This window comes from Pelobates fuscus, chromosome 3 (assembly GCF_036172605.1).
Source record: "Pelobates fuscus isolate aPelFus1 chromosome 3, aPelFus1.pri, whole genome shotgun sequence".
In the NCBI taxonomy this organism is placed as follows: domain Eukaryota; kingdom Metazoa; phylum Chordata; class Amphibia; order Anura; family Pelobatidae; genus Pelobates; species Pelobates fuscus.
Window position 1 is genome coordinate 100283468 of NC_086319.1, and position 14707 is coordinate 100298174.

The 14707-nt window shown below is 36.9% G+C and overlaps 2 protein-coding genes across 2 annotated transcripts in view; both read left to right on the forward strand.

Moving 5' to 3' along the window:
* The window catches only part of LOC134601644 (protein kinase C-like), a 62679-nt gene extending 49457 nt beyond the window's left edge, over nt 1-13222 (forward strand). The window contains exons 2-7 of the mRNA XM_063446162.1: nt 10969-11127; nt 11294-11385; nt 12172-12234; nt 12461-12599; nt 13069-13136; nt 13201-13222. Coding sequence (XP_063302232.1) covers nt 10969-11127; nt 11294-11385; nt 12172-12234; nt 12461-12599; nt 13069-13136; nt 13201-13222 — 543 coding nt within the window. The remainder of the gene's footprint in view (nt 1-10968; nt 11128-11293; nt 11386-12171; nt 12235-12460; nt 12600-13068; nt 13137-13200) is intronic.
* LOC134600854 (protein kinase C delta type-like) lies at nt 13161-14062 on the forward strand. Its single transcript, XM_063445242.1, has 3 exons — nt 13161-13251; nt 13464-13592; nt 13809-14062. Exons 1-3 carry the CDS (start codon nt 13243-13245, stop codon nt 13950-13952), a joined length of 282 nt encoding a protein of 93 aa, XP_063301312.1. The 5' UTR covers nt 13161-13242; the 3' UTR covers nt 13953-14062.
* Nucleotides 14063-14707: the final 645 nt, after the last annotated feature.

Consider the following 14707-nt stretch of genomic DNA (forward strand, 5'->3'; position numbering starts at 1 on the left):
TTACATATATGTAGATGTAGACCAAAGACAGATAGTTAAATACATAGGAACCCTAGCCCCGTTCATTCCCTACTCAGCTGCTGCTCACCCTGTGTGTTATTTAATACTTACTGCAAAGTAAGACTGTGTGTACCCTACCCTATTTTGTTTGGTTACCTAATGCTATGTTATTTGTCTGTGTTAAATGCCCGGTTCCAACATCTCAATATCCCTTTGGTGGGTGTTTTCTATTATTTGGCATCTGAATCGTTCCTTGTTCTTCTGCTCAGGGCTTTTGAAGCAGGACTGAAATTTATGATGTTCAGTTTTTATTCTTTAAATCCAAATTATGCTACAACTCAATGAAATCTGTGAGATTAAATGTGTCCCCACTGTCCAGTTTATGGATTCGATCTACCATGTCCACATGACTTGTGAGTCCACATGACTCATGTGAGAATGATCTTGTGCTAGCTCTGATTGGTCAACATCCTAAATAGTTATTTCTCCATTTTTTTTTTATTCTTTGTGGTGTTATATGTGTCTTACCCTTCTCTAGTTTAGTATGGCTTTGTAGTTCTTACCTTCATACCTTCATTTTACTCAGGTCCAGATAGGTCAAGTTTGTGTATCCAAAAGTATAGCAATTCCACAGAATGTTCTGAAAAGGCTGGGTATCCATCAGTAAATGGATTGATAGTCTTCAAAAACATTTTTTTAATTTCCAGAAGATCAGCATGGAAGGCGACTGGTCCATTTATTAAATAAGGCATATCAATATTGTCATATAGATATAAAAGGTTATTTACTAAAGTCCAAATGACCCCTTAATGAATGGGGCAACAACATCTAGCTGCAGACTGTAAAACCCGGACATTGTTGATGGAAATTAGCAATGCCAAAATTGTTTATATCAGCCTTAAAATATTTGATTCCAATATTGTTACATGGGTTGGTCAGTAGCTGAGTGACAGGCAACAGAGGGTGACGATCAGGAGGGATAAGCCAAATGGTAAATTATTTGGATAAACTAGAAAAATGGTCTGTGGCAACTGATATTTAATGTGGATAAGTGCAAGATCTCGGGTGTAAAAATCCAATATTTGATACACTACTATCCTCAACATCTGAGGAAAGGGATTTAGGAGTAATTAGTCAGATGACTTTTATTAAAGGTAGGAATACAATGTAAAATAGCAGCAGGAAATGCTAGCAGAATGCTTGGTTGTATAGGGAGAGGTAGTAGCAGTAGCTCATGCCATTATACTTAAACACTGGTGAGACCTCACTTGGAGTATTGTACGCAGTACTGGAGATTGTATCTCCAGAAGGATATTGATACTTTAGAATGAGTTCAGAGAAGGGCTACTACACTGGTTCATGGATTTCAGGATAAAACTTACCAGGAAAGATTAACCCCTTAAGGACTGGACTGTTTTTGCGATGTTGTACATTTGCGACCAGGCCTCTTTTTACACTTTTGTGGTGTTTGTGTTTAGCTGTAATTTTCCGCTCTCTCATTTACTGTTCCTATACAAATTATATGTTGGTTTTTTTTCAGAACAAAAAAAGGCTTTCTTTACATACCATTAGTTATATAATCTCATGTAATTTAATTTAAAAAAAATAAAAAAATATGATGAAAAAAATGAAAAAAATACATGTTTTTTGACTTTTACTTGAGAAATCTTTTACTCATTTACAAAAGCAAGTTATAGGGCTATAGGTACAAGTAGGATATTGTGGTTTCAAAACATAATTTTTTTTCAAATTTATCAATAGTGACATTGTAACACTATTATCTGTCAAAATTCTCTGAATAACACCCCACATTTACATATTTTTTTTTAAAGTAGACAACCCAGGGTATTCAATATGGGGTATGTCCAGTCTTTTTTAGTAGCCACCTAGTCGCAAACACTGGCCAAAGTTAGCGTTCATATTTGTTTGTGCGTGAAAAAGTAAAAAACTAAATTGAACGCTAATTTTGGCCAGTGTTTGTGACTAAGTGGCTACTAAAAAAGACTGGACATACCCCATTTGCAATACCTTGGGTTGTCTTCTTTTGCAAATGGTATGCCATCATGGGCGTAATTCTCATTCCTGGGCTACCATACGCTCTCAAAGGCAACGTAACCAACCTGGCCATTTTCAATGTAAAAATATTTGACCCATATATGTGACCCTGTAACTTTCAAAAACGCTATAAAATCTGTACATGGGGGTACTGTTAAACTCAGAAGACTTTGCTGAACACAAATATTAGTGTTTCAAAACAGGAAAACGTATCACAACAATTATATCATCAGTAAAAGTGCTGTTTGTGTGTGAAAAATTTGAAAAAAGTCACTTTCACTGACAATATCATCGCTGTGATAGGTTTTACTGTTTGGAATCACTAATATTTGTGTTCAGCAAAGTCTCCCGAGTAAAACGGTACCCCCCATGTACAGCTTTTAGGGTGTCATAGAAAGTTACAGGGTAAAATACAGTGCTAGCAAATTAAATTCTCTGCAATTTCGGCCTGGGTTGGCAGGCAGGTCCTTCAAATTGTAATTAATAAAATTATTTAATTATGTAAAAATATTACATAAATACGCACGTAGAATTTAAATATATATGCACATTTATATATTTGAAGTCTACGTGTATATTTATATAATATTTATGTAATTTTGTATTTAAACAAATGTATGTTTCGTATTATTTGTATTTATTTATATATACATAGATATATATACAATTTTATTCTAAGTGTATTTTGATATAAATGTATATATTTTAATATCAAAATACAGTTAGAATAAAATTTCATATAGATATATAATTTTTTTTATTTTTGTATTATTATTTACAAAAAATTAATTTAATTTAATTTACTTATTATTTGTATTTTATAATAATATATATATACAATATATATAGTTATTATATATATTATATATATGTGTGTAATTTAATTATAAGTGTATTTTTATATTAATATATATACATATTAATATAAAAATACACTTAGCATGACATTATATATATGATATATAGACATATATTATATAGATATAATATATGTCTATATATCATATATATACAGATATATAATTATTATTATTTTTTATTAACATTAATTTTATTTTTATGATTTTACAGTTGCAGGGAGACTGCCTGTCAGCACAGACAGTCCCCCTGCAGGCAGAAACATGGACACCTATTGTGACCATGTGGTCGCCCTATTTAGCGATCACATGGCCCAAGGGGTCCTAATTCGCCATGGGGAGACTGTCTGGGCTGCAGGCAGTCTCCCCACAACGGGAGCACCGCCGATTGCCGCCGGGGGAACGACGGCGATCGGGTAAGTACATCTTAAAGTTAGGACGGTTCAGGACCGTCATCGGTCGGCAACGCAAAAATGCCGATGATGGTCCTGAACCGTCCTAAGTCCTTAAGGGGTTAAAGGATCTTAACATGTATAGCTTGGAGGAAAGACGAGACAGGGGGGATATGATAGAAACATTTAAATACATAAAGGGAATCAACACAGTAAAGGAGGAGACTATATTTAAAAGAAGAAAAACTACTACAACAAGAGGACATAGTCTTAAATTAGACGGGCAAAGGTTTAAAAATAACACCAGGAAGTATTTATTTACTGATATGGTAGTTGATGCATGGAATAGCCTTCCAGCTGAAGTGGTAGATGTTAACACAGTGAAGGAGTTTAAGCATGCATGGAATAGGCAGAAGGCTATTCTAGATATAAGATAAGGCCAGGGACTAATGAGAGTATTTATAAAAATGGGCAGACTAGATGGGCCGAATGGTTCTTATCTGCCGTCATATTCTATGTTTCTAAATGGACTTGAATTTGGTCTGGATTTCAACCGTACTGAACTCCAGACCATTTCGATTTTGCCCATATATATAAAGTGGACAAGCAGCATTTGCAAAACCCTTACTTATGTGTGTCTGTAATATGAACATAGACCATTTATAAAATCCTATTCTGTGTGTATATTTAGACCAATAAAAAGATTAGTGGGAAATTAGTCTGCTTTTTCTATGTTGTATGACTCTCAATCTCAGAAACAGAAAATGCAGCTGTTCTAAAACAAACACATTAAATTACAGTGCAACTTACTTGTTAACAGGATGTACTAACTATTGTTTGATGTTAGTGTTATCTTTCATAAACTAACCACCCCATATAATAACATATAGAATTAAGGAGATTGGAAAACTAGACTTACAAGGCCTGTGTGAAGCCATCTCTCTGTACTTTATAGACATATAGAGAGGACCATCTCAACGTGTATATGTTCAGACAGTGTATATACAATATATACCAGACTATGTTTGTATATTGTGTGTTCCAGTATGTTTGATTGTGGTGTAAATGTATGAATTTGTTTGGTTTTCTGAGTGAAACCATGTGCACATTCTGTGTAAATATATTTTCGTCTGTGTTTGTGAATTGGGTATTAAAAAGTTGAAAATGATGTCTAGAAACACACTGGACATTACAGCCCAAGCAATATACATACTAACAAGAGGAATTAATTAAAGTGTTAATATAATGTTTATTACAAATTCTCTTCTTTAGTTCAAAATGGCCTCCGGACTTTTATTTCTTTCCAACTTTGATTTGTTATAATGTCATTATTCACTTGTCCTACTCTTCTCTTTCTTGACAAGTCGAGATCCACCTGGAGTGAACCTGTATCATAGAGCAAATCATCATTTGCCCTTTTCTGATGCTCTATTTAATGCACAAGACTCTCTGTATCTGAAATGTAATGTATAAAAAAAGTCATATATATATATATATTTTCTACTGTCCTTTCAAGCACATGTATATAAGTGAAAATTTAAACAGAAAACCTATTGTGTTTTATTTTCTTGCCAAAGGTTAACTAAAAGTAGATGCTTTTCTTTGTTGGTTTTCTTAGATCTTAGGTAAATTCTACTTCTGTGGGGTGGACAAGAGAAATGGCATTAACACACCTTTGATCTTAATATTATTTTTAAAGCTTCTATACACTGAAAAAAAAAAATCTAGAACCTTACTGCTATTGGCTATTTACTACTCTTGGTATGTCTCAAGTTGGCTATTAGAGCCGTGGGTTTAATCCTAAATGTTAGTGAAAGTGTTGTTCTTTTTTGCTGATTTAATTTTATAAGCTTGTACCAAGGTTTTATGCTAGGTATGTATATTATATGGATGTAATTTTGTATCTGATAAGCTCAGAGTTAATGATACTCAATTAACAATTTTGTTAAAACTGAAATAAACAGTGGTTAGAAATGAAAAAAAAAAAAAGTTGAAAATGTATTCTCTATATTCCACAAGACAAGTGCCGTTTATGGCACAAATACACAACCCAATTACAGTTGTTTTGTTTACATAAATGTATATGTGAAGGAATTCCCCTGTTTGGCGTTGGGGTGACAGTTTGTATTCCCTTGTTTCATGTTGGCAGTTGACTCCTTGAGCCTGATTTTTCAAATATTGTCAGTTGACTCCCTGGTTTTCCTTTCAACTTGTCAATAAATCTTCAGTTCATCTTTGTACCCTTCTTCTGTCTACGTATGCTGTTTGGGAGTTTGTGTGTCTTACTGAGGGAATTATACAGGGACACTATTTAAATTACACGGGGATTCGTCTACCATTACTACCGAACGGAGGGCTATGTTCACTAGGCTCTGGTGGTCCGGGAGGAAACTACCGATTGAGGTTTAAATACACTTGGTTTCCTTACAGTATATAACTGCATATTTTGTTATTTTACTCTGGTGTGCTGGATCAGGTTGCAAATCAAAACCGTCCAAGCAGATCCAGAATCTAAATCCAGGACCTACTGTGTTGGGTATAGATTTGGATGTTGTAAAAATAGTTGCCTTTGGTATGTTTGATGTGTCTTGTCTGAAATGGTGAGAAATAACATACCCACCTATATAACAACAACTAAAGCTGTTAGAGACTGTTTTATTTGCCCCATCCAAATTCTGAGCAATGCATATAGTCATTATTCCTCCATTAAAGAAACACTGTAATGTTATGGCTATATTTATTTATAATGGTAAAGTGTTCCTATTTTTTTAGGATTATTGGGCCCCCTGTAAAAGATAAAAATGCAGGTAGATCCACATTTCATCCAGCATCATCTCAGTCTCTGGCTGCCAAATTCAAATTTTACCATTTCACTTAAATGACAATGTTTACGTTTGTGAGACTGCAGTGAAAGGTTATATGCACCAAAACTACTAAAGTAAGATGTAGTGATTTTTGCTACCTAGAGTGTTCCTTTGAATAGGGCTTGTTAGAGAGGTTGAAAATATGTGGTCAATATGAGGCAATATCTGTTATAGTTATTAATAATGATAAAATAATAACATATTCTGCAACACTGTACAATGTGTAATAATAAATCTGAACAATAAATGTAACCCCTTAAGGAAACATGACATGTGTGACATGAAGTTTGGTCCTTAAGGGGATAAACGAGAATGGTTTCAGATAAGTATATCATTAAATTGGAATAACATATGAATAATTGAAAATAATACATAGAGGGCAATGTTCAATGGCTGAAAATGCCAGTAAATAGTGCTTTTATGTATAGGAAGGCCTAAAGACAGCTTCGATCAAAATTTAGAATCAAAAATGGTGTTTCCAGTTTTGCAGTACAATTGATTAGCATTGGGTTTTCCACTTTTTTGTTGAATAACATAAACAGTGATGTACAGAAGCTTGAACTTGGTGAAGTTTACTATGTTTAATATTAAGTTAGAAGGTTTATTAGCATCTCACTCTTCTCTCCTGGTTAAGTATATTCATGACATCACAATATGTTGCTAGCGTTAGCCAGGCAGTTGGTGTATGGAAACATTCCAAAGCAGTTGAGATCTTTATGGTCCTAGCTACGTGCGAGTCGTATTTTATAGACTGTGTGTATTTAACTTAAAAAAAAAACATGATTATAACATTTGTGATACTTATGTCATATTTGGGTAAAATATTCTCACCTAAGAAAAAGGAGTATGAAGAAGGAGAAAGTGATCCACCTATTTCTCAGGAGAAAAAGAGGAGGATGAAAAGAGGTTATGAAACAGTGTACCAGAGCATTCAATTTAGCAGTGACTGTGAGGAGCAGGAAAAAAGACCAAAACATGTATCATCAATAAAACAATTAAAGAATAGGCAAGAGAAAGCTTATATATGTGCAAAACGGAAAGAGGAAAAGGAATATAAAGAAGGAGTGAGAAAGAGAGCAAGATGGGAGGAAAGTACGGTTCAGAAGTCAACAAGATGGAGTCAGCAGAGCTCACTGACCCCATTAGACTTCACGTTCCTCTATGAACTAGGAAGCGGTGCTTTTGGGAAGGTGAGTCACACGTGGTGTGATGTGGTGGAAATGTTAGAAAAGCACAGAGAATATTGCAAAATAATGTCATAGGAAGAGATTTTCACAGGTAGCAATTACAATGTACAAATTCCACATCCTTGCCATGCCACTGCAAATGTGTGTGTGCTTACTCTTTATCCCTGCTTATATATTACAGGGGGTATTTGATCTCCCATTGAACTTGATTCCATTGCTTATATATCTGATAATTTCTGATACATTTCTTTTTTTTTTTTTTTTTCTTTTTTTTTTTTGGTTTTAAAATAATTTTATTAAGTTTTGTATGCAATACAATATAGATAAAAAGATAAAGACATAAAGATACATTTGGTAGTACAGGTCAGAGATGTGAAATTGTTTTACAAGTTGTAACCACATGTGAATATGCGTTTGACAAATCGTATCAACAAATGCTTACATACAAACATAAAATTTAATATGAAAACTCGGATTTGACACTGTCAGGTTGTGTGTACCGTGAAGAGAATATTTACAAGGTTGAGTTATATTGTTAAGATATGGTTATTGTTTTACCAAATTTTAAAAGCTATATCTGGTATGCGAATAGATATTTGATATTTAAAATATAGAAAGATAATTTGTATATGTCGAGTTGAGGTTGGAACGTGGTGATTGTGAAAATCGTGCCTGTCAAAAGGGTGTGATCGTTAGGTTTTTCTTGGTATGTCCCTAACAGTGAAGGAATCCTTCGGCTGAGAATATTTTCCATTTTTCCCAAATTTGTGTGTGTGTTGCCATGTTGCCATGAAATCTCCTCCATCTGTCTAGTATTTTCTACTTTTTGAATCCACTCTCTGATGGTTGGGGTCTCAGCTTGTTTCCAGTGGATAGGGATTATGAGATTTGCTGCTATCAATAAGCGTGTGAGTAAAGCAAGATTTTGGTTCCTTTTGTCGTTTGGAAGGGGGAGAAGGAATAACATGTATTCTGGGGCAAAGGGATAGTGTACGTCCGTTATGGTTTGTGTGAGTGAGTGGATGCGCTTCCAAAATTTAGAAATGATGGGGCACGACCACCACATATGTGATGAGTGAGCTTTGGGGGTCTTACAGCGCCAGCAATTGTCTTCGAGATCCTTGTGTATATGGCTAAGTTTGGTTGGAGTATAGTGCCATCTGGACAGTCTTTTATAATTGCTTTCTTGTGTAGCTAGGTTTGGAGATGTAGAGTGTATCCTATTAATGATTTGTTGCCATTGTGCTGAGGAAAGTGAGATTGGCAGTTCTTCAGACCATTTGTCTATGTAGGTGGGGATTGTATTAGTTTGATGTGACTGGAGCAGTTTATACATTGTTGATAGGGTTTTTTTCTTTAGGGGGTGAGTTGTACATAATTTTTCATATGGTGTGAGATTTCTCGCTCCTCTGGGGAGTAAAGAGAGATGTCTGACAAAGTGGCATATTTGGTTGTAGAACAGGTGGTGGGTGCCAGTATGGGGGGATTCTGGGAATAGATCCTTCAAATTCTTGATCTTACCCTCTTGAGTGATATCTCTTAGCGAGAGGTATGAAGGTGTCTCGGTTGCTTGTGGCATCCGTCGAGGTGTGTCTATTGATAAGAGTGGATTGTGTGTTATTGGATATAGTGGTGAAGGAAATGTAGCCACTCCATGAGAGGCATCCGCAGTGCCGCTCTTGTCTGTAGTTGCTGTTCCCTGCTGGGGAGATTCTCACCTCGCCAATGCTGTAGATCCTCCAGAGCTCCGCCCCACAGCTCTTGTCTGGCAGTCTCTCTGTAAGTGATGTCACGGTTGCCCCAGGCTGGCTGAGGGTTGGACCATAGATGGATGCTCCTAGTGCTTTCCAAGGACCATCAGCACCACACCAGACACCATAACCACCGCTGACCCCATGAACCGCCGCAGCTTGGTTGGGGTCTCGCTGTCTCCTACCCACCCTGGACCTACAACAAGGCTCCAGGTTCCAGTGGGTGAACCTCTCTTTCCCCAGAGAGTGAAGCAGGAACAAGCTCTTACAAGAGTTTAGTGCTTATTCAAGGGAGTATGAAAAGCATAGCTGTAATGCTTACTTGAGATTTATATGGAACACAACTGCAGATAACTGAGGATTTAGTTTAATGACTAGGATACTAGAGAATAGTACAGGTACTGTACCTTTAATTAAGTGGAGGTTTGTTAACTGGAATAAGCAGCTTCAGATTTGCATGCAGTATAGCAGAAAGGAAATTGCTAGTCCATGGAGTCAGAGCAAAATAAGAGTGGTAAGTTGCAGCAGGTAATAGTTAGTTTGGAGTTATAGGAAGTAAACAGACTTGCAAGCAGGCAGAATCCAATTACGGATGATATTACTACTTAGCTTTACAATGGGGGAAGTCCAGGGTTGCCTAAGTTCTTCTCCGAGGAGGAGAGAGGATTTAGCAGAGAAGGTCCTTTTTACAATCTGTGGTCGAGGTGAGGAGAGAGTGGGTCAACGGGTTCCAGTCCGGGTTCGGTACTCATAAGGGGTAGAAGATTCTTGATAGCCGGTTTTGAGTTTCGCGGTAAAGCTGTTCAATAATCCAGCGTTTTGAATCTGGCACGGTCTCCCTATGTAGCGTGGGGAGACCGCGTCAGAGAAGGGGGTGTGGCCGAGCTCCGTCTACCCGGAAGTGTCAAGGTAGCGGTAATGCCGGCAGTTAGGACATGACAATAGCAATCCCTGTAGTGATTATAGCTGTCTCCCCCAAACATGAGACGAGGCTGCGAGTTGAGGGTCAAGTAGAACTGAAGTTTTAATGGCACAGCTGCTTCTTTTATACAGTTTTTCCCCACAAGGTTACCGCCCAGGTGGACCTTGTAGGGCACAGGACATGAAATGCACAATCCAATAAAAACAGAGTTTTACATTTGAACACTCCCAGTTACTGTACACAAACCCTCCCTTCTGCCTTTGATACAATTAACAAAGACAATGGACTAACTCAATTACCCGCAGGCAGAAACACATTTTTACCCAAAGTCCAGAAACACCCCAAAACTCCAACATATTCCCATAATATTTTGTATAAGATCCAGATTCAAAAGCATTGATTTTAATCTGGACATCGACTGCATCCAGGTGATTGCTGCAGATTTGCTCGTTTTGTCCAAATTCTGACTATATTTGACTTTAGTAAATATGAGAATTGCCATTGCTGTCGGAATTCTGTCATATACAAAATTCGGTGAATATCCCCAAAAGTAAGAAAAACTCTCACAATCACTTGCTGGACACAGACATGGGAAACATAAAGTATGATTAAATTATAAAGATATCAGTTTTATTATTTACAGCCATGTTAAGCCACTCAGAATTCAATAGAAAGTTAATACATGATATAGCCCAATGCTCCTACAGACAACAATGGTAGGACCAGCATTGTTGTGGAAAGAGCAGAAGCAACACAACATTTTTTTCAGGCAAATAGGCAATGAGAGATGTGTACATTTTGGAGTTTATCTTTAGCACATTATGTGTTATGTAGCATGATGGTGTCTGAAAGCTGATCTGTTTCAATACAATGGCAATTTTTGACAGATAATGATGATTAAGTTAGTCTGACACTGGAATCATATCTTCTCTATCTGTAGGTAATGATGGCGTCATGGAGGAGCAGAAAACCTGTGGCAGTCAAGATAATGAGGAAAGATGCAATCAGGGCAGACATCATACTCCGGGAGCGACGTGTCCTTGAGATTGCCAGAAACTGCCCCTTCCTGTGCGAGGGTTTAGCCGCCTTTCAGACTAAGGTAAAGAATTTCTTGTCAATAGATTCACAACTTTGTCCAATCTTCTAACCAGCTGAAAGGTTTGCCTTGAAACTATGCTGTAATCTATTTTGTTCATACCACATATCTGTCTACTTTATGGTGTTAGTCTACATGTGCCTTTAATACTTTATGTTTCCTGTATCAGATGCACACCTTCTTTGTCATGCCCTACATGTTTGGTGGCAGCCTGGATTGGTATCTTACGATAAAGCGATCCCTCCCGACCTACGAGGCAATGTGAGTGAAGGAATGATGGATATTGGTCTTGAGATATTTATTGAAGGAAGTACAATTTGGGTTACCGAGTCCTCTTTCTTTTTTAGAGATTCATTCATTGACACCTTATTCCTTAGCAAATTATAGCACTCAGGGCCTTATTGAGTAAACTGAGAATTACGTCCAATTGGCATTTGCCGAGTTTTATGCCAAATGTAGAAATTCTCAAAAGCGTGTATTGAATCTTGCTTAGGTATTTTTTCATCTCTGCTAATATGGCCTAAAATGTGCAGTTCTCATGTCACGTCTCCACAATTTATGGTTTTGTGAAAAACAGCAAACTCGTGTTTTTCTTTTTTTTCATGTCTCATTTTTATTAAAGTTTTATCATGACATACATCACATTTCAGATTGGTACAAAGTTCAAGTACATGTTTAATCTCCATCAGCATACACTTAGATAATTGGTGAGATATATATCATGAGATGTGCGTGACATCCTTAGGAAATGACTGAAACTATACAAAACGTATAATCTATATTAGTAATCAAAACAGAGAACAGTGCTCTTCATGCATAGTTGTACAAAGGCAAGGCACACGAGTACATTTCATAAATTGAGTGTATGGTAGCTACAATGTAGTTGTGGTATGTTCGATATGGTGTAGTTTATTATTAACTGCGATGTGGTTGGTTATAGGTTGGCCCCCCAGTGAATCGAAGTAAACGCTTGTCTTACACATAACTAACCTCTTCTTATAAGTCTATTCAATTCTCTGTTCATCTCTTTCTACTTTTTTAAATTAGGTTTTATGCTGCAGAAATAACATGCGGCCTTCAATTCTTACATAAGCGAGGCATCGTTCACCGGTTAGTCCATTAGATTTTCTTCTTCTCTCTATTTTAGTCTGCTTTGTTCTATCTGAACAACATTTTATCCCAATGTTGCATATTTTCTCTCTTAATGAGCTATACTGCTTCAACCCCCAGGCTGCATCTTCTGTATGTCTTCATATGATCTACTCCCTTTGTTTTTGTACTTTATAAACATTTGACATGAGCAACACATTAAACAGTGATGGGCCCTTTTCCTTAGGGATATTAAGCCGGATAACATCATGCTTGATGAAGAGGGCCATGCCAGAATATGTGATTTTGGACTGGTGGCAGAAAACATCACAGGAGGAGTCCTGGCCCAGGGTAGCACTGGGACTACAACCCACATGGCACCAGAGGTTAGGATCTTTTCTGTATTTACTTCTCATATTTTTATAGGATGTAGAAAGCTGTTTTTTTTTTTTTCAAGATTATACTATATTTTTTAAAGATAAAACTAATTCTGAAGTTCTTCAGTGGAGTTTTGTTAAAAAAAAAAAAAGAAGCAGCTGTTACAGCTGGATTCTCATAGCACAGTAAGAAATTCCTCTGCTTACTGCAGATCAATTCATCCATTGAAACGATTGGAAAAGTCCTATTTAGTAAGTAGAGTCAATTCTTACTGTTCTAAGAAAAACTAGCCTTCAGAAGTGCTGGAAAGTTGCCCAGATGGTATCGAGATACATCGTATCATATTAACAGTTGCACATTCTATTTGTAGTTTATCACAATTCCTTATACAGTGATTAAACCCCATATGTATCGCACTGATTAGACAATAAGAGAAGCTATTTTATATTTCATTAATATATTTAATTTTTTTTAAAGGTGGCTGCAGAGAGGAGATATGGTGCGTCAGCCGACTGGTGGTCACTGGGAGTTACCTTACATCAAATGTTGAACGGACATCTCCCCATTTACATAAAATTACCTGGGCACAGGTGCTCATGCTTCAAGCAGCTGCGCTTCTCTCCCCACCTGAGTAAAGAAAGCAAAGATGTCATGTCTAAAGTGAGTCTTTTAAAACTGTCTGAGCAGATTGCAACAGCTGTTGTATTGGGTATATGCGGCAAACTAATGCAGTTATGTATTAGGGTTCTTATGGCACTGCCAGGTCATCTTTTTCAGAAAACTCTTGATAACATTCAAATGCATACTTAGGATGCTGGAAAGTTGTCCACATAGCAGTGAGATGTGTTGCCTTTATCTTTATCACAATGCAGCTTCTAGAGGAAAGCCCCAGACTGAGGCTTGGAGTACGAAGCAACATCAGGCTTCACCCATTTTTTGGAGCTATAAATTGGAGGCATTTGGAAGCCAAGGCCATTCCACCCCCATACAAGCCACAGAGGGTAAGCACACTCAGGACAACTACAGTTTAATCAAAGTCACGTGGGGCAGAAGCACTATAAGTTGACTGATTGCTCAGAGGTTTGATCATGTCCTTTCACTGGCTCTAATTTTATATGCAAATATTTTGGAATGTTGGTTGGTATCGGTTGCCTCAGTTCTTCTCTCCACGGTAGATGCGTTGATGTGTTAATAATATAAAGTTTCTGTGCTTACAGGGGCCAGCTGAGAACCCCCTTTGGAATGTCCGGAAGAAGCATTTCTCTTTTATGGAGCCCATGAAGTATCACACCTTTTCAGGAGACAGCTGGTTTATACCGAACTTGTCTTTCACAAGCTCCAAATTGAGAGACTATTGCTAGGCTCCATATTTAATACCAGGGTAGGGAAGGAGGGTCGGAGTCAGAACACGTACTCCCGGAATATATAGTAAGCACAATCTTAATTAATCGCTATCGATACGTTCCGTTTCTACATGAAGATGGAGATTCAATATTTCTATACAATCAATTGTAGAATTGTAGAATGCAATCATTGTTACAAATCCAGCTATTTAATGGAAGTCTGTCCATTTTTTAATAAACTCTTCTTACATTGAAAACCAGTTTTCAGTTTTACTCTTTCATATATACATTAATATATAAAATGAAGCTTTGTGCTCAAACTCCCACTACTCCTGTGGAGCAGCAAGGACCATAGTACGCATCAGTCCCAATACCTAGAAAAAAAAAAAGTTACCTGCACATTTTAAATACTGGAGGTTTTTAGTATCACTGCAATGGTCATTAAAGTGTAAGCTCACCTGCCACATTATTGCAAACCTTCTACACTAAGAAGTCACCTTTCTTCCTTGAGCTAAAGGCAAAATCTCTAATGAGACAGAGAGGGGAATTTTTCTAAACCCCCACTCACTCATTAATAGGGAATACATGGGGTGGACGGCTGTATTGTAACATGGCTGTGTAATAAAAAAGCAAATACAAACATACAAAATTAAGCCCTGCACTTAAACTCCCACTACTCCTGGTCAGCAGCAATGACTATTGTACACATCAGCCCGAATACATAAAACAACAAAAAAAATATCTGACATGCAGTATTGGTCCAGTTATATAGA